The sequence below is a fragment of the Protopterus annectens genome, chromosome 9.part0, assembly GCF_019279795.1.
Source record: "Protopterus annectens isolate FY-2018-M chromosome 9.part0, PAN1.0, whole genome shotgun sequence".
Classification (NCBI taxonomy): domain Eukaryota; kingdom Metazoa; phylum Chordata; order Ceratodontiformes; family Protopteridae; genus Protopterus; species Protopterus annectens.
In genome coordinates, this window is record NC_056743.1 from 1,049,745,064 (window position 1) to 1,049,765,688 (window position 20,625).

At 39.3% G+C, this 20,625-nt stretch overlaps 1 protein-coding gene across 1 annotated transcript in view; it reads left to right on the plus strand.

The window, feature by feature from the left end:
* Positions 1-1,802: 1,802 nt before the first annotated feature.
* TNS2 (tensin 2) overlaps positions 1,803-20,625 on the plus strand; it is a 1,145,004-nt gene continuing 1,126,181 nt past the window's right edge. Inside the window, exon 1 of the mRNA XM_044083852.1 lies at positions 1,803-1,997. Coding sequence (XP_043939787.1) covers positions 1,986-1,997 — 12 coding nt within the window. The 5' untranslated portion in view covers positions 1,803-1,985. The remainder of the gene's footprint in view (positions 1,998-20,625) is intronic.

The window sequence follows — 20,625 nt, forward strand, 5'->3', positions numbered from 1 at the left end:
AAGCCCACTGGACTAAACTGTCCCTTTTTGTGGCAATTGTGCACAAGAATCTATTGTTCAGAATAAATGGGATCCTTTGGGTATTTTGACACCTCTGTTGTATGTATGTGGGAAGCTGTGGTTCTCCTAAGACACTTACGTAAATCAGATTCAACAGTGAATTCACAGCATTTGTGGGCAGAGGCTTATATAGTTCTACCAGCAAGCTATCTGGACAAGTAGCTTTTCCATATTTCACATTTGTAATGTGCCTTGTTCATATCCTCTCCTGTAAACTGTCTTATCTGGCAATGCTTCTGGTGCTTTCAGAAGGTTTAGGCCTCTTAAGAGTACACCAACTGTTCTTCAGTAAGAGGCATATAAAAGCCATATAAGGCCCTCCATCAGTACTCCAAGCAATAGAGGCTCTGTACTTCTGGACCTGCAGAAACTGAAAATAGGAACAAAGGCCATAGAAACATAGGAACATCCAGCTAAAATATGGATATCTAAATAGCATAAAATTTGAATACCAAATACTTTGTAACTCTTCCCCCTTCAAGTAGAAATGTGGGATACTATTTAGAAACACATTTAAAAACAGAGTGACAAACATGATGGAAAAAATATAATCATATCTTTATCAAAAAGACAGTGTAGCCATTTCTTACAATTCAATGCCACTAGTATGTTGGTTATATAGTGTGGTTTTCTGTGTACTCAACAGCTTCAAAAAAAATCACATGTGATGATGGGGATTCACAAAATTGAAGGGGTAAAGCAAACCTGAAAATAGGGAATACTGTACAGGGGTAAATCAAGCTTAATAAAAATAGGAACATGCCTACCAAACTAGGACAGTTGAGAAGTCACGTGCTCCCTCCCTCTTGTGGAGCCTTATGAATTAAAAGGAATTTGTTACTTTTTGGACTCCGTAAGTTCCGTTTCAACTGCCCGTTCTGTCCTCTGCCGTGACGCTTTTAAATCTGAACTATACTTTCTTTTTTCGAGATTAAGAATTGAATATCTCTTAAAAACGGTACAAGAACATTAGTTTATACTTGAATCTGAATTTATTTTATTCACATTTGAAATTAAATTTATACATCCACAATGCAATTCTTTCTGAAGCCTTAAATTGCATGCTTCCATCAGTACATTTAACGTGCATTTATCTTACTTTCTCGTAAATCTTATATTTATAAACAGTGCTCGCGCGTAAAGGTTTTTAGTAGCCACGTTGTAGTTAATTAAAAATCCGAGTTTTTGTACTTCGTGGCTATTTAACGTTGTAAATGTGAGAAATGTGTACGTTTTAAAAATAAAACTTTCTTTTCGTTCGTGACATCTCCTGAAACTCGCCCATTCTGTATGTTTCTGTGCTATTTTAACTATAGTGCATTCTGTCGCTGTGAGCTTAACACCGGGAGAAAGACAGGATGTTGTAACAGCCATAGAGGGAGGTGCACTTGTTTTTGTAATCATCCCAGTTTCGCGCGGCTGGAATACGGGAGAGAGCATTCTTTTTTTTTTTGGATTTGCGGTGGGTGTAACCCATTTCTTTTGTGAGAGCGATTTGCGCGGCCCCTGTAAGGTAGGAAAGTGACTTGCGTTGATTCGCTGGACGGGTGCAATGTTACCTGCAGCTTCATTTTACCCCATTAGTTGTGAAGGCAGCAAGGTATTTTTATGCTCTGGGCAAGGTCTTTCACTCTTTCAGATGACTGATGACAGAAAAAAAACATATTTTTGTGGCTGCAGCGGAGAGTAAAGTTTGGGTTAGACAGTAGGGGCGGGGGTTGTACTGAGGGAGGCGTGGCTATATGGAGACCGAGCGCTTTGGTTCTTCACAAACTTTTTGACTGCACAGTGAACAAGTTTGTAAGGACGAGGGCAGCTGTCATTGATAACAGTTAATCACTATAGCAGGTGGGGGGTCTGTCGGGCGGGACCACGCCGGGACCTGCGTTACTGCTCTTTTTAGGATATATACGCGTTCAGTAGCTATGATTCCACAGGTATTGTCATTTTGGTGTTTAATAGGTTTGCCTGATTAGTAAGTCCTAGATCTGATAGTGAATTGCACGCTTGTGAAGAGTAGAATGGGAGAGGGAAAGAGCTTGCCTTCTACACAGTAGCCTAACTTTTAAAGTCCATTGAATTTACTAGGTCCCCCTTAACACAATAGGTTGTTGCAGTGTAGTGTTGTAAGTTCAGTTTACTTGAACGCAGTGCTTTAAGTAAACCTCCTGCACAAACACATTGATGTATAGCTTGCAAATACAATACAAATTGTTGTTTCTGCACATCCTTTATTTTGGGGGGGGGGGTGCAATCCTTTGCTATCTTGTAAGTGACCGTTTGAGTGGATGTTTTTTCTTGACAGCTTAGCCTGCAAGAGCCGAGTGATTGCTTTTGGGATGTATGTGCTGAAAGGAGCTCACAAATCCTGTAGCCAGGAGTGGGACAAATATAAGTGATCAATCTGGAATACTGTTGAGGTGACCTTCCTTACAAATGTCAGGTATTCGTGCGAGCCCAATCATCACCAACTTCTGTATTATGCAGCTCGTTTCGTAGTAAACGTGTACCGCAGTGTATTTCAGAATAAACAACTATGAGTTGCTGGGGTTACTAGCTGTAGTTTTGATGTATTTATTTATTGGTAATGTCAGCAAAACTGTAACTCAGACGTGCGTAACATTCTTCATGGCAGTAAAAACGTTGCTACTAAAATGTTTATTGTATTTTTCTGCATTAATATTACTGTCATATTGTTATAATTTGTGGAGCAGAGGAGGAGTTGAGCAGATAGCGTCAGAAAAACTGACAAAAGTACCAAAGTTGGGGAGCACATTTCTGTGGCTGTTTGGGTAGTTTTATCAAAATACTATAAATATTTGTCCAGTGTCTGGTATTATGGCTTTATAAACTGTACTGTTTTTGCCTTCTAAATGTTGTTATTCGGACATGCAGCATTGAAACTGCCTTTCATTAGCTGTCAGCCTAAATTTAGCTTCAGGGCTTACTTACCTATAGTTAGTGCAGTCTAACATTGTGCTGAACGAATGGGGGATGTGCGATTGTTTTGAAATTCTTTCTGGACATGTGTATTGTTTTTTATTTGTTGCACTTCTGTCATCCTAGTTGAGCATTTATTTATTTGTGTTCTGATGTTTATTGCTGCTGCAATCAAAACCTTGAAAATGTTGGCGTGTTATATTCTTGTATATTGTGTTGTATGTGATTCATGGCGGCCCCATCTCTTTTCAAGGTTCAGACATGACCTCTCTGCTTTTGATTAGAGTGTTTTTTTTTATTGTTTGTTTATTCTTAGAGAAATGTCATCACCCCAAGCTGTTCAATACCAAAAGTGCCTTGGACAAATGCTTCCACATCATTTTATTCCTGATTTTTTGTTGGTAGTTACTTTGACTGACTACATCATATTTGACTGAAGTACATCATTCTATGCCCATTCTGCTTGCTAAGTATCTATTATGGTTTAAGTTAAGTATTTGGTGACTTTCATATTAGTGCAGCAACTGAGATTAGTTTGGGAGTAGTGTGGGGTGGCAGTGGGCCACTCAGGGTGAGTAAACAGAGTCCCTTGCAGAAGCTGTACTGGAGGGAGTGTATTGCAGTTCTTAGCACAGTAGCCCTCATCCAAGCCTCAGTTTGACATTCCCTTGTATTGTACAGCAGCACAAGTACTAAAAAAGGAAGAGATGATGTGACTAGATGCTTTTAGTTTTGCTGCACTTCCACTCACACAAAAAAAAAAAAAAAAAAAAAAAAACATAGTGCCAGAAAACTTGAAACACTGTGTGAGTGATGCCTGTGATGACAGGATAGATGATAGGACAAAGTTGTCTGCCCATACTGTTTCTACCCATAATTCGTATCCAGGTCAGCAGGTAGGGGACTCCAAACATTTGTATGGGGACTGAGCAGCATGTCTGTCGGTTGAGAGCTACTGAATGAGATAATATACCATTAGTACAAAGAAAATAAAAACTTGTTAAAATTAAAATGGTGCCGTGATTTTTTTTTTTTTTTAGTTTAGAGAAGATAAAAGCAGTTGTCAAACCTTTATAATACTGTGGCTTCTCACTTTTGTAGTCTTCTTTTTGTACTTGGGTACTTTGAGAGTGGAATAAGTGAAAAAACGAAATCAAAACCAGAAGAAAGGTTATTATTAGAGTTGCAGGCAGGACCAGCCTTTGCTCAACTGGTACCCTAGGCAAAAGGTCTCCACAGCGCCCCTCCAACACCACCCTCTGCCCCCCCCCCCCATCCTGATTTACCTACATCATCTAGATTACTGGAAGAGTGCCCCTGCTAGAGTGGCGCTCTTGGCAGCCGCCGAGTTGGCCTATGCCTAAGGCCGGCTATGGTTGCAGTTTTGCATAAACTGTTCTTTCTGGCTTATCAGCTCAAAATTAGAACTTCTATTTTCTGTGGGTTGTAAACAATTCTAGTTAAGCAGAGGACTGAGCAGGCCAAAAGACCCACCTCACTTCTGAGTGAGAGAACTGTTTTCATGAAGAGAGCCACTATAAAAGGCAGTCCAGGTTGACTTGCATGACAGAAATTATCATTTGATGTTGTACATATATAATTTGCACGGTCCGAGATCGTATCCGATAATGATTGCAGAAATGTGTTGAAACATGTAATGGACAGGATTATTTTAATGTCCTTGTTTGGCAATCTAGATGGTACTGCTTCCTTAACAAAATAATCCTTCATAACGGGGGGAACCATACTAGAGAATTTTTGTAGTAACTGAGAACGAAAGAAGTGGCATTTTCATTAAATGGGATATAATTTTATTAACAAAATACAACAAATAAAAATACTTGGAGTCTAATGTATTTGATGTATTGTAAATATGGTTGCTTTTGAAATGTGGCATTTTTTTGTATTTACAGTTGGAATTGTAGTACACAACAAACGTATGTGGCATTTTAAATTATTTTATTGTTATAACGCATATTTCACAGTTACAGTATAAACATCTGTACCTATGGTTAAAGAATGTACAAAGAGCTTTAGTGCACAGCCATAACATAGTATCATGACTGAAAGCTGCATATTTTGGCACACAAGCTGTGCAGCAGATAAGAGTAAACTATGATTGTTTTCACATGCTAGGAGAGGTGTGCGTCTGCTAGCAGTAGCTTAGCAAACTGTTAAGAGCCATGTGGTAATATTTCTGTGATAGTGTGATAGATGATTGATGTCTCAGTACCTTGCTACAGGGGCCCCTCAGGTTACAGAGGAGATGCTGTCAAAGATGTTGGATGGGATTGCAGCGCATTTTTTATTTTATTTATTTATTTTTTTTTTTTATTAAAGCTTGTCATGGCAAGCAGGAGAGGATCATTCCTAACAGAATAATTTCTCTTTTGAAGGAAAGAAAATTGCAAGCATCTTGAACACAGTAGGGGAGTTGTGCTCATGTTCCTGGACTCTGTTCTTCATTGGCAGCTGGCCACGCTGTAAGAACTTAGTGTTGGCACATGCAACAGGCTGGCATAAGTATGGATCTGTAAGAGCGGTCACTGTCAGCAGTAAAGACGTCCAGTTAAGTAATACGAGCTCATTAGCTGATCCTCAACTGTTACAGTTTGAAACTGATGAGTTTGTTTTAAATCCATTTTTCAGTAGGGTTGGAAGGAGTAGTTAATTGCCTAAGAAAAGTTAGGGATGTGAATGGCATGCTGATGTAGATAGAAACACTGCAGTGGAATAAACTGCTTTTCAGATAATTGTGCCACTGCTACAGATGTGTAGTTTTCAGGCATTGGTTCACGGAACCCTGAAAATGAAAAAAAGAAAATGAGAGATTGGGGAAATGGGTGTAGTTCACTGTCAAGTGTCATAGTTAGGAAACTGTTTTGTGATGTTTATCATGTATTCCATCTTTTCCTAACAAAAGCCTGAAAACGTCTAAAGCCTAGAAAGATGTGCAAGTACTCTTGTTAAAATTTTAGCACATGACTAGTATAGTTTTCTTGGATAAGTATTTATTCATTAGTTTCACTTCTGTTCTGAATGTGCAAATAGGTATGTTTTGTTTTCCATTGCAATGTGTTTCATTTCTCTTTTTGCTGATCACGTTTACATTTTGCATATTTCTTCGACTCTGGGGCTGTTAGACAAGTGCGGACTTTGGAGATGTGTGGATTGCCAAAACAAAAGTTACACAAGTCTTTGATTGTGAGAAATGATATAATATTGGATGTGGGAAAGAACCAATACATTGCTAAACAGTTGAATGTGAACAGTAATCTAAAACTGGCAGCTGGTTTGGCCCTGTTTATAAGCTGATGACAGCTTGATTCTGTTTTGTGGCCTACATTTGCTGTAACTGTAAAACACGTCTAATGTGTGAGCACAGAAGATGGCAAACTGCAGATCTGGATGGTGTACGCCTGTGTCTGTGTTGTGAAGTTTTACTCTTTGAAATCTGAAAACCTTTTTCAAGTCATACAGCCCCATTGTTTACATCCCATGTTCTGTCTGTTTGCCTGTTAACATCAAAGTTTTTTTATTTTCAGTATGATCTTTTGAGCATTCTTTGCAGTGCTAAATATTTAGCGATAGTATGAAGTTGATGCTGTGATATCTTTAGCCAGGGTTCATCTGTTTATGCATATGTTGTACTGGAAAATAATGCTGCATAGAATAGTGTGGAGGCAATCTGCTGAAGCAGTGTTATGGACTATGCTAGTGTCTTGTATACATGTTTATAGCCTGTATCAACATTGAAACTAGCAGGCAAGTTTCGGTGAAGCTGTTTTTGTTTGCAGTTTAAATTCAACAAGAACTGCTTACTATTAAGTCATTTGTGTTGTTGCTGCTTCAGTTTTGAAATTCAACATGTAGAATTACAGGAAGAATTTCTGTTAATATATGATGCTATTAAAACTTAAAAATTATTTAATAAATCTTCTCCCTGACAGCCTTCAGTTATATGGGGAAGAGTGATTCGTGGGTGGACAAGCTATAAAACCACTGTTACAGGTTTAAACTCCACTACTGGATGGTTTCTTAACATTACAGTACTAAGGACCGTTTCTTCTCTTGACAAACTTGAGGAATGTGCAGCATTCTTGAGGAGTTTCTGCTGTGATTTTGATGCGAGTTGCAGTTGTATGGTATTGACTGACGTGCTTTCATGTGTTGAGCCTTATGAGCTGCTTATTTGAGTGTGGTCATCTTTCCAAGGATCTTAAAGGAGACATGAAGAAGCTTACTTTAGATACTTCCAGCCATGATAGTTATTACATCTCCAACCTTCCATTTAGTAAATAAGGTTATTGCTTTTCCACAGCACGACTCCATTTTGGAGAAGTTTCACAATCCATTCCCATTCTGTTCTGGTCCTTGATCTCTGTCCTGCATTTAATACATGGACTACACCATTACTTGGATTAACCACACAGCTGCTGGTAATGTCCTCGGATGGATAAGTTGACAGGTGTCAGATCATTATCTTGTCACTGCTATTTTTGGTGTCCATTTTGGGCTTTCTGTTGTTCTCTCTTAGGTTCCAGTAGAACTCTTTTTAGGGGGATCATCTCTATCACTGTGGCATAGGTGATATTACCTCTTTCCTTAAGGACAAATTATTTTTGCTGTATATACCCTTGATGATGAGCTGGAATACATCCAAAACTGGATGGCAAGAAACTATCTGCATTTCAGCATGTCTAAGAAAAGTGGCTTTGACATTCAGATCTCTAAGTCACTCCAGTTGCCTGGCTGTTAAACCCACCATCCTTTTATAGTGACACATCTGGAGACTGGAGATAAAGTGAAAAATCTATTGTGTGGTTTTAGGATGTAAATTAACACTTGGGGACTAGGTGTCATTTGTCATCATGTTTCCATGAACGTATGGATGGAATCCTGTGGTTACATCACAGATAGTTTTTGCAAATCCTTTCATACTAGAGGACATTTTTCTAATTTCCATCACAGTGACTGTCATAGTTTTGATGGGGGTTGTTGGGAATATGAATTTGGTCTATGTCCTGCATAGATGTATGTGTTGGTTTGGGAGTGAGCCAGGATTTTCAGACTGTCTTGTTTTATCTGGTGGGTTTGCAGTTTGGTTTCACTGTTTTCTGTAGTATATTGCTGTAAGATGGGAAGCAGGAACAATTTTTGCTGTTGGCAGTCCTTGCATTTTGTATCCAGTTATGCAGCCATGGAGTTATTTTTTTTTTCCAGTAAATATGGCTTTTACTTTCCAGTTATTTGTTTGTTTGTTTCATTGGTTGCACTTTTGATGGTTATTCTTTGTATGACATGAATCTTGTGGTTTTATATTTAGAATAATTATTCTTTGTATGACATGAATCTCATGTGGTTTATATTTAGAATAATTAATGAACTGTTTGAAACCAGCCTTTTGGGTTACTTGAGATGTCTGATGCTCTAAGACTTCTGCAAAATTACTTTGCTAGATTCATTGATAGATGCATTTTATTTATTTCATTTGTGTATGTATGTGTATCTATTTATTGATTATAGCTTCCTGAAATGGCATGGTAGAATAGTTAAGGACTGAATGGTTTATAATGCACTTTTATTTATGCAAGAAAAAGTGTGTGTGTGTGTGTGTGTGTGTGTGTGTGTGTGTGTGTGTGTGTGTGTGTGTGTGTATGCCACTGTCAGGAGGCAGCCTATTCCAGTTGTCATGATGTAGGTTCAGGTACTGGCCAGGGCCAAATGGAGAGAAGGGGAGAGCAGAGACCGGACAGTAGCAAGCCATCTCTGATTACTCTTGGGGAGGGTCATCGACTAGCAGAGATTACAAGCCTGTCTTGGGTAGCAGAATTCTGTAATAACTATTAGAACTGTGTCGTTTTAGCAGCATGCAGTGGTCATAGGACACCATTTGTGCATTGCTTTGGTACTGGTTAGGGTAATAAGGAAGATTGTGTATAAATTAGAAGCAATTATAATAATAAAAAAAGCAATCTGTAGTGTTTCACATGTATAGGAACGCTACTAGGGTAAAGGCAATGCTCTGTCAACTTTTCCTTGTCATTAGGTGACATCAGACTGTGTCATACGTCAACTGACAGCTGCTTTCCTTTATCTTACAAACAGATGACCATATTTATTTATTTATTTTTTTAATTAAATTCTTGCAGTAAGGGAAAGAGTCTGAAGCCCCAGGATGACTTATTCTTTTTAACTCCTTTATATATGTGTTTTTTTCCCTAGATCTAGATACTTCCTTTTTTCCAATTTATTACATAGCATCAATAGAGTTTCATGTTGTATTGTCCCATTGATGTATCTGAATGGCATTTTAAGTTGATGCCCTAATGGAATCAGGGCTCCCGAGTGCACTTTGCAACATGTATTGTTTTGTGAATGCAGTGCAACTTTAAGTATACTAATACATACAGATCCTTTTTTTTTTTTTTTTTTTTTTTTATTTTTACATTTGTTAAGCGGATTAGTTAGACTGACCCCAGAAAACCCTTTTTCAGCAGAGAACCAGGGAGAGAAGCTCCAGGAAAGTAATTTAGTAAAAATAAGAAAAAAAAAATAACAATTCAAGTTGTAAAATGCTTAACAGTACAACAACAGAGAGAGATGAATATTTACAGGGCAAAAGTACAGTATTTTTGAGAATGCAGTAGCAATATGTTTGAGAAATTTGGTTAGCATTAAGTTATATACAAGGAAATATAACAATGTTTTAAAATAAAAAATATTTTCTAATATGTAATATACAATTCAGAGTAACATCATGACATAGCACATCAAAGATGCATTTATTAGCATAGGTGTAAACTGCAGAGAGAGTAATGTGTGTAGACAGTAGATAGGAACATCTGACTTCTCTGGTGTCTACTTGTCATTTGTGGAGTTTAAATACAATTTTATGTAATGTTTGATTATAGTAATAAACCTCTGGGGTAATACACAACAGAAAGATAAGAAACAAAGGTATCATTTTGGAATTTCAGAATGTTCTTGCATACACCATTCATGAGAAGCACTGGAAACATGCAACAGAAGCCATTATAGAGAATGATGACTTGTATATCACATGGGATCACCTGTTACCGACAGTAAAATGCATGCGAGAAAACTGGATATAGTAGTCCATGAAAAAAAGTAGCACTGATCATTGAAATTGTTATAACCAGTGATTACAGTGAGCTACATACAGAGAGTGACAAATTCATAAAATATCAGGATTTACAGGCAGAAATGAGAGCAATGTGGAGGAAAGATACCCAAATAGTTCCAGTAGTAGTAGGAGCAACAGAGCTAATAAAATAATTCACAATCATAGTTATGTATGATACCGCTACATGTAAACCCATATGAATTGCAGGAGGAGGCAATTCTGGGCACATTGTATGTGCCAAGGCGAGCACTCTTGGCTAACATCAAACACTGAAATAAAAGTAATTTCATGAACTACAATTGTAGCCTGACTTAAGAATGGGGTCCATTTCCATCATGATATTAGAAGCCCAAAAGACTTGGAGAAATTAAACTGAGTAAGAATAAGCTCATGTGCAGATGGTAGTATCAGTGGTGCACGTCTGCATGGCACAGAGTGAACACATCCTGATTGTGACCCATGGAATACAGAATAGATTAGCAACCCTGTCATTGGAGGAGCTAGGCAAGGGAGTGCAGGAATAAAGAGGGGATTGCCAGCCAGCAGATGCTGGACTAAACAAATACTTCTGTGGTTCTGGTACCTACTGGTACTGCATGCAGCATATGGATTGTGATGTGTGCATGGACTGCTAAGCTGTTGTCGTCACATACATGCAGAAGCATGCACATGTCCAGTGGAAGAAGTAGTTGGCACTCACTTTGACAAGTGTAAATATTGGAGCCAGTGGTTGGGATAGGGTCAGAAACAGATTATTCTTCCTTGGATGAAAATAACTTTAGCTATTTAGATGAAGCAATGTAAAACGCAAGAATGAATGGGTAGAATCAGTTATGGGTGATCTACAGCATTGTACGTGGAGAGCAGAGAAAAGTGGGCCATATTGCTTGATAGGGGTTGGGACGATGGCCTAATGGTTAAGGTGTTTGCCTTACAAACACAAGGTACAGGGTTTGGAGCTCACAGGGGATAATTAGCTAGGCTTAAAATGGCTCGCAAGGGCAGTTAGCCTAGTACTAATCTATGAACCTAAGAAGTACATTAATGACAACTTTAAAACAGGAAATATCACCTTTGCTAACAAGATACAGTATTGTGTAATGAAATGGACAAATAAGTGGTCTCTGCAAGATTAGGTCTATTGTATGCCTGATGTTCTTACTGTGTCATAATACTGTAAGGGATGAATTTTTCCTAGATTTGAAACGTCATTAAATTTACAGCCATCCTTAATATTGATAGGCATTGCAGTGCTTTGGAATAGCTGTAGAGGATACCCTTGTGTAGTATTCAGCTGAAGCTTTCAGATGAGTGTTATGTTTTCTTGAAGTGTGAGTGATACTGGAGTTGAAACAGAGATGCAGTGGGTGCTTTGTTGAGGAGTAACCTGGCTAAGGAAGGCACTGACTGTGTTTCAGTAGCATGAAAGTTAGTAAGTTTGGAGAATGGCCTTTTGTACCAACAGAAAGCATTCATTTTTGGCCAAAGATGAGTAACGAATGTCAATCCCCTTAGGAGCTGGCCATAAACAGACATGGTTTTATTCATTTGACCTAAAGCCTCTAAGAGCTGCTGGCTGAACTGACTACTGACCAGCAAGGTGTACTGCATTGAGAACACTGGCATGTCCCTAGGAGGACATTTAGGATCATAGAAGGTTACTAGGCTATTGACCCTGAGGCCCTTATAAACCTAGCCAAGAGTTTAGCCCATGTTTAGACAAATCAGCACCCAATGCCCCTGTCCAGCAGGGACACGGGTGGAATCCCAAGGGTATATTTTCTGTTTCCCACTTAGTTATCCAGGTTGCACTTTAAAAAGGGATAAAGAGGTACTCTGCTTGATGTAAAGAGGGAGTCTATTCCATAGATGGGGGAGTCTCTGGGACACAGATCTGTCCTGTCAAGAAGTCTTGATGTCACAGACCAGGTTGAGGCCGCCCTTGCGGGTTACTCAAGTGGAGCTTGACTTGCGGGTATGCAGCAGTCCCATCAAGGTGGGGTCCGTGATCACCTTGTATGCCAGACAGAGGTCACCTCTAAGGAGTCTGTATGAAACTGAGTAGAGGGATAAGGCTTTTAGCCTATCTGTGTATGGTAGATGTCTGAGGCCCTGGATTCTCCTGGTGAGGAATCTCTGTGGTCTCTCCAGCTGCCTCATGTGCATTGTGAGTTACATGCTGAAAGGGGCATTGTACTCAATAATGGGCCTTAAAAGGGAAGAATACAATGATATTATGACCACCTTGTCCCTGGATGAGAAGGCTTTCCGTACAATGGAAGCAACATGGTGATCAAAAGTCAGAATGCTGTCAACCTGGGTGGCCAAATCCCTCATGACTGATTGCGTGCTTAGGACATTGTTATTAGTGTGATAATTTGTGAGGACATCACTCTCCCCAAAGGGGATGATGATTAATTTTTTGGTATTCAGCTTGAGGGTCTGTTTCTGGCACCAGTCATTTGTCTGAGTGAGACCCTCTTGGGGGATGCCCACATCACTAGGGGAATTGATGATAGAGTGCTGCTTGCAGTCATCTGGAAACTTGGTCAGCCATAGCCCACTGGTTTTGGCCAGCAACTCAGAAAAGTACATATTATGCCTGAGTGGGGAATAGTGTCAAAGGCTTTGGCCAGGTCAAGGTAGGCGGTGTGCATAGTCTTCCTCTCGTCCAAGGCTTTGGTGACTGTCTCAAAGAAGTCGACCAAATTTAACAGACATGACCTCCCCTTGACGAAGCCAAACTGTGTGGGATCAAGTGTTTGGAGGTTGCCAATGTCCTTGTTAATGAGGTCCATGATAATCTGTTCTATGGCCTTGCAGATCAGGCTAGTTAGGCTAATGGGTCTATAATTTCCCAGATGCTCCACGTTTGTGTAAAGGGATGGCAGTGGTTGTCCTCCACTCAGCTGTGACAAAGCCATTACCCAGGCTTTGGTTGAATAGGGTGCCTAATGGTGCAGCAAGTTCTTGCCTGAGTTCATGAAGGATGCAATCTGGGATGTTATCGGTTCTCATGGAGGCTGTATTTGTTGCCTTTGAGAGAGCAGTGATTACCTGTTCCCTAGATACAAGGGGAAGGGGGCAAGTACTGGGGATGTCCTGATTTACTGATGGGGGGGCAGAGGGGTAAAGTTTTTGCTGAATCTGTCAGCCAGCAAGTTTGCTATATCTACAGCATTTGTATATGTGGTGTCCTTGACTATCAGTTATGAACAGATCTGGGCGCTTCCTTTGAGGTTGCGGACATATGTGAAAGAAGGCCTTATGATTGTCTCTAGTAGATGTGGCCAATTTGGACTTGCTTTGGAGGATTGATTTCACTAGTGCTCTTATTTGCCTTTTCAGGCTAAAGAGACATTGCTTCCAATTGGGCACCTTGGAAATAACCATTACAGTATGAATAGCAAAGGAATGGTTGTGTCCTAGTAGTACTGAAGTTATTTACATTTCTGAACAGGTCACAAGTGTGAGGAACATCAGTAAACATTTGAAGTTCCAATGAACATATCCTCATTTTTTTAAGTTCATACAGTCTAGTAGTTGATGTCAAGGGACTACAGCTAAGCAAGTTAGCTGATGATTGCTATTTGGGGGCAGTTATCAAATCTCATTCTGATACTCGGATTCTGTAGCAAAGGTTGGACTAAACAGAGACTTGGTATGCTAATATGGGCTTATCCTCCATGCCAAGAAATGCAGCATAGTTTTATTTAGTAAATCTTAGCCTCAGTACCCTATACTATAATATCAAACATTGCACGTAAAATTGACACAATCAGGGACTTGGGTGTCTTGTCTGTTAGTCTACATTGACTTTATTACTACACAACTTATTGTTCATGGTGTCCCCTCCAGATGTAAAAAGAAGTTGTAGTCCCGTTTTTTTCCTCTCTTATTAAACCTGTCAATGAATGCAATGCCCTCCTTTGGCATGCAGCTTGCTAAGCACATAAACCAGCTAAAGAGATCTTAGTGTTTCATCAAAAAAATATGTATTTTTGGTTCCAGTACAGTTTTCTACTCTGATACTGTATGTCATTCTGTCTGTTCAGTCTTGTACATACTGTCTTGGGCTGACCTCTGCTTAGCATACAACGGTATGATTAACCCAGCACTATTTTTGAACACCTTCACCTCAGTAGAACCAGTGGCAGAGCAAACGCCCACTCTAGACCTAAACCTGCATTACCACTTTAAGAATACCAGATAGTACAATAGACAGCTAAACCTGTGCTGTCAAAGGAATAAAACTAGAAGGTACAACAGGTACCTAACCAAATACAAACCTTGTTTCTGGAACAGGCTGTCTTGAGATGTCAAGCAGTGCACTTTCCTGGCAACCTTTAAAACCACACTGGATGGCTGATCTCATATTTTCACATGGGCTGTATTGAGATAATCTGCTTAATGGTGAGTACTAATTGTCTCCCTCTAGTACTAGGTGATGTGGTCCAGCTTCTCAGTGGTCACCTTCATTGTAAGCGTAGTAAGAATGCATGAACCAAGTGAGAATACTTTTGAGGTCATGGGTTAATGTACATTTGATGGCAGCTACATAAAGGATAGAGTGTACAGAATGCTAGGTCATCAGCTTAGAAAAGGGTTGAAGCATATGGTAGTGTTTGAGAGAATGAATTTATAAGGTTAGTAAAAAGGAGTGGCCCTATCGCAAGCTCATGAGGAACCCCTGTCACTACTGGAACTGTGTAGAATAAAGTTTGGTTATTTTTGGACTGCAAAATAATTGTTTTAACTGACAAATCAGCTTACTGTTACTCTGCTAAGCCTATACATTAATTTGACTACCTGTCAAACTGGACAAAGTCTGTCACATCCATGGTTAGGATGATAAACAGTAATTCTGTTAATCATTCCCTATTTGTGTTTTTGAAAATACAGTTTAATAAATTTAAAGATGTTCATGAGGTAGTGCTTTACTGAACTGAAACAATAGTGATACCACTCGGGTTAAAGCACCTGTTTGCATACTTTTCCGTCATTGCAGTTTTTTTTTATTTGTGTCTTTTCTAAACACATATGTAGGTTTAATGTGTTGTTGTTTAACCTACTGTATCTGCGTATATGTATGTATGTTTAAAAAAATCCTCCAAAGCCAGTTATGAAAATAAATCGCCGCCGATTCCAAAGATGACAACAAACCATTCTACAGCTATGTCAAGAATCTCAATGGCAACACTCAGGTCTGCTCTGAGCTACAGCACAATGCCACTAAATATACAGAACCAACCGATATTGCCAACATCCTGGCAGATGAGTTCAGTGCTAACTTTACACCCCCCCCCCTCACTCTCCAAAGGGCCCATCCTAATACCGGAAGAATGCAAAGTGCCTGTAATCACGGATGAACAAATAAAGACTGCACTCTCCAAAGCCAAGAACATAGCATCCATGGGACCAGACAACATCCCAGGCTGAGTGCTGCACGAACTACAGAATGAACTGGCACCCCACCTAAGTACCATGTTCAATCTTAGCCTCGCCTCAGGCTATGTGCCTACTGAATGGTGCACAGCGACGGTTATCCCACTCCACACAGAGGGATGCCACCATGGACCCTGGAAACTACTGCCCCATTAGTCTGACTAGCCTGGTCTGCAAGGCCATGGAACATATCATCTTGGAACTTATAAGCAAAGACATAGGTAACCTCCAAACCCTGGACCCCGCTCAGTTTGGGTTTGTAAAAGGTAGATCATGTCTACTAAACCTGATTGACTTCTTTGAAGCAGTCACTAGTGTCGTAGATGAGGGCAAGGTAGTGCATACAGCCTATCTTGACATTGCCAAGGCTTTAAATACCATCCCCTACTCTGGAACTATAGATAAACTCTTTAAACTGGGCAAAAATCCCTATGTCACAAGATGGGTGACCAACTGGCTCACTGACAGAACCCACACAGTAAAAGTAGCCAACTCCAAGTTTGACTTCAGATGAGTGGAGTACCACAGGGTTCGGTCCTGGGTCCTCTCCTGTTCGGCATCTACTTCTCTGAAGTGTAGGCCAACACAGAAGGTATTTGGCTAACAAAGTTCGCAGATGACTGCAAACTGGGAGCCATAATAGAATCACCTAATGATGTAGACAGTCTACAAAAGGGCCTCACAGAGACAGATGCTTCGTGTCAAAGTCATGACCTCAAGCTCAATGCCAAGAAGTGCATTGTCATCCCCTTTGGGAAAAACTTGGTACCCATGAACTACCACATAGGTGGTAGCTCACTAAATACCGAAAGTGTGATGAGACCTTGGGACACAGGTGGACAGTAGTCTCTCCTTTGATAACCACATTGCCACAGTAGTCAGGAAATCATTCTACGTGGCACACCTCATCACAAATGGGCTCTCCTCTAGAAAAAAAGAGGTAATTGTTCCTCTCTACTCATCCCTCATCAGGCCTGTTGTAGGTGTCTTGTGAAATACATGTCAAACAGGGCATTGTACTCTAACAATTGGAAAGGGCACAGAAATACCTCACTAAGAGGATTACCGGCCTCAAACAGATGCCATACACAGACCATCTCAAAAAACTCCAGCTCTACTCCATCGCATATTGCCTACTCAGAGGCGATCTCTGCCTGACATACAAAGCCATGTCAAACCCAGATCTGTTGAACATGCTACACTTAAAGAAATCCCAATTTCTCTGAACCACATGCTCCAGGGACCTAAACCTTGTCACCACGACAAACAGAACATGCTGGAGGGATAGATTCCTGTTGCAGAGACTTCCCATACTCTGGAACAAACTACCCATTCATGTCAAGCAAAGCTCCTCATTTGCCCTCTTTAAGAAAAATCTTGACAACTGGATGGGACGTAGAAAATTCACCCCGGGGATCACTTCTGCAGCAATGCTTGACAGGGACACAGGAAAATAATTTCTTGGGTGGCGAAAGCTAGGGAACCTTTTTTGGCTAGGCTTATATAGGCTCCTGGGCCGATAGCCTAGTACCTACCTATAAACACATTTCTATACTTTTATTTAAATGTACTACCTTTTCTGAAGTACCTGTACAACTTGCAAGACTGGAATACCAAGGGGGCTATTGGAGCTCCAGGCCCACATGTCAGAAATATGTCCTGCAGATTGTACTCCTAGTTTTGTCTGCATGTACACCATTCTGAGTGAACTGACAACACAAACGTAACTCCCACTTCTTCCTCCTAATTTCTCCAAATTTTAGTTTTCCTAGTGCATTTCTTGCAACTTTTAATATCGAGGAGGATTCAGGAGGGTTACTGTAATGTGTAGACTGCACTTACACTTAGTCTGATCTTTCTGAGTGAATAGACAGCACAAAAATGTGGTAGGGATGTTTTTGTATACAGGTGGCGACATGTGTGAATGGGCGTTCCTTCGTTGAAGGTTGTGCGTTAGGCCCGGCAAGCCAGCACGTAAAACTCTACTGCCAATCATTAGCGGACCGGAGTTCCGTTATGGCGACCCCTAACCGGGAAAAGCCGAAAGACACAAACAATTGTGTACACTTAGTGTAGACGTTCATGAATCCGGCCATGAGTTCTTTCATTATTGTTGCACCAAGTAAATAGGTTCCTTATAATTTTCAGCTCCAGACCCATGATCCAGCACTGACAACCCAGGCTGGGCCTGAACTTAGTCATTGTTGATCAGTGCCATATCCTGAACAAACCTTTAGCTAATTAAACAAGCAAAAAAACATTTAAATACACACGGCATCTGTATCTGTTGTACATAAAGAAAAAATGTGTTGAAGGTTCTGAAAGGTAGCAGTCTCCACATAAGAATATATATAGATATTTTGTGGCATGCTTAACTAGTTAAATGAAAATGGTTCTATTCCACTGTATATTTTTTGTGTGTGCGTGCATAAAATGTGTGCATTTACTAATAATGCTTACTATTTTAACTGTTTCACTTAAAACTTAACTTTTTTTGAAATGTAGCATAGCCTGTTTTTTTTTCTTCTTTCTATTTGTCTAGCTAGACGTCTAGTGCCAATTTAAATGTTTTAAAAATAATTTATATTGATTTTAGTATCCTGTTTTTTAGGAATGTGAGTGTTTATGAAATGCTTTCTGACTTCATTTTGCCATAGCACAACTTCCACAAAGTTTCAGACAACTTTTTCACCCAAATTCTCCAGGCCATTCAACTATGGAAACATAATAATATTAGCTGACTTCAGTATTAACCTCCTGGCTTGCTTAAATCATGATATAAACAGCTTCCTAACAGACCAGTATCTCATGCATTTAGGGAGCAACCTAACTAGACCCAGCTAGCTCTTCTATTCATATTTTCTGTATCAACATTCTTCCTTTCTTCCTCTGCTTTTGGTGACCATTCTCTCTTCACCTTAGTCCTCACTGTACCCCAAAATAAACCTCACAATATCTAATTTCCTTCACCCAAACACAGAACAAAGAATAATGGTCCTAAATGTGGGGCATTGGAGCTGGGTACTGGGATATCTGAGCTTCTCTGGGACCATTGCCCTCCATTGCTCTTGCAAGACTAACAGATTTGCAAAGGCTTTCTGCCTGTGGAAGTTTTAACTGCTAACAGGGTTGGGTGTCTCTTGATCTAATCAAAGAAGCTTATTGTGTTCTACAAAAGTGCTCAGACTTGTCAGTGTTGTAATTTGTTTCTGTTAGATGAAGCACAGATCTTAGACTGTTAATGAAGTTTAACCAAAAAAATGTGGAAAAACGAAATGCTGAAGCACAGGCAAAGCAGGCTCAAATCACAACCTTTTAATATAAGCGCTTTCGGTAGAGAGCTTCTCCCCACCTTCCTCAGACAAAATGATACAAAAATGAAAAGCCAGTCACTAATTAAATATCCCACTCAATTATGACATTATAGCTATTAATGAACAATTAAAAATTCAACTTAAAAGGATCCACCTGTAATTTATCTTAAACGTGATGTAATGTCCTTTTTAAAAAGTTATATAATTATGCATAAATTTGATGTGAAGAATTGTTCTTGATACGTACCAATACTTTACTTTATAACCAGCATGCAAGCAAGCAAAACATGACAGATAGTCATAATTATAACCAAAATTATAGTTAAACCCATAAAAGCTCCCAATGCAGTTCAAAATTAAAATAAAATACAATAAAAGTAGAGATAAATATGAAAATAACAGTAAAAGTCAACATTTTTCTGAAAATCTATACTTATTTACATAAAAACATTTTGACAAATGAACTTTTTAAATGTGAAAAACACGTTACCCTTCTCAACTTGTCTTTTCAAGGTCTTTAGCTTAAAAATATTTATCTATTTAGAGCCTTGAGCTTCAAGATGCATTTGATGGACAATATTTCATTCAATCCTGGGGCAGTATAGGAAGCAGTGCGAATTTGCCAAAAAACCTCCTGTTGTTCAAGTTGTAACTGCCAAGGACCCCCTCTAAAGTGTGGTTGTACTTGTTGTAACACTAAAAAATGAAAATAATGATCTGAATTCTGACAAATGTGTTTAGCCAGTGAGTTATTCAGATCCCTATTTTCAATGGCATAAAGATGTTCATACATTTTTTTCTTGAGTGGTCTATCGGTCTTACCGATGTAAAAAGCAGGACACTTTCTACACAGAGCCGCATAGACCACTCCTTTAGAATTGCAATTGAATGAACCATTAATACAATATTCTTTCCCAGCCATGTTGATAGTGGTGCAAGCTAAAATGTGTTTGCAATATTGACAGGTGCCACACTTATTCATTCCTAATCTCTTATTTTTTGATTTAACTCTAGTTTGTTCTAAAAGGTCTTTTAGATTCTGGCCCCGCCTATAAGTAAACTTAGGTCTGTCCCCTACTGATTTAATGAGTTGTTGGTCATCCATGAGCACGCTCCAGTTTTTAAGAATGATGTTCTTGATAGCTTGGAAATCTATGCAGTAAGTGAAAAGAAAACTAATGTTAAGACTAGTTATGCAATTATTATTATTATTGTTTTTAGTCCTGCCAACCATATTTCCCCCTCTAAGTAATGGTTGAAAATGTCCAGACTCCCTTTTAAGGGTAACTTCCTGGCTGATTTCTTCTACAAAGGCGCGAGGATATCCCCGTAAAAGGAACATGGATTGGATATTTGTGCTTCAGCATTTCGTTTTTCCACATTTTTTTGGTTTAGTTTTTTAATTTGTTTTTTCATCAGTCTGTTAATGAAGTTTGCCAGGACATAATGGGCACTGAAAGGGAAAGTCTTCTGGGTGTTTCTGTCCACCATAAGCATATGTGTTCATGACCATTCCTGAGATGTTTTCAACTATGGAAAAATCTCAAAGTTATAATGAAAAAGTCAGTAATAAGAATGGAATAACATTTATAAATGGTAGAAAAGGAATGCCAGTTTTGGTACCTGTTTGGAGTTTACGTGGATGATACAAGCATACTTACTCACTTCATGTCAAAAGAACTGAATATGGTGTTGGTGTCTCTTACCTTTTATACATGG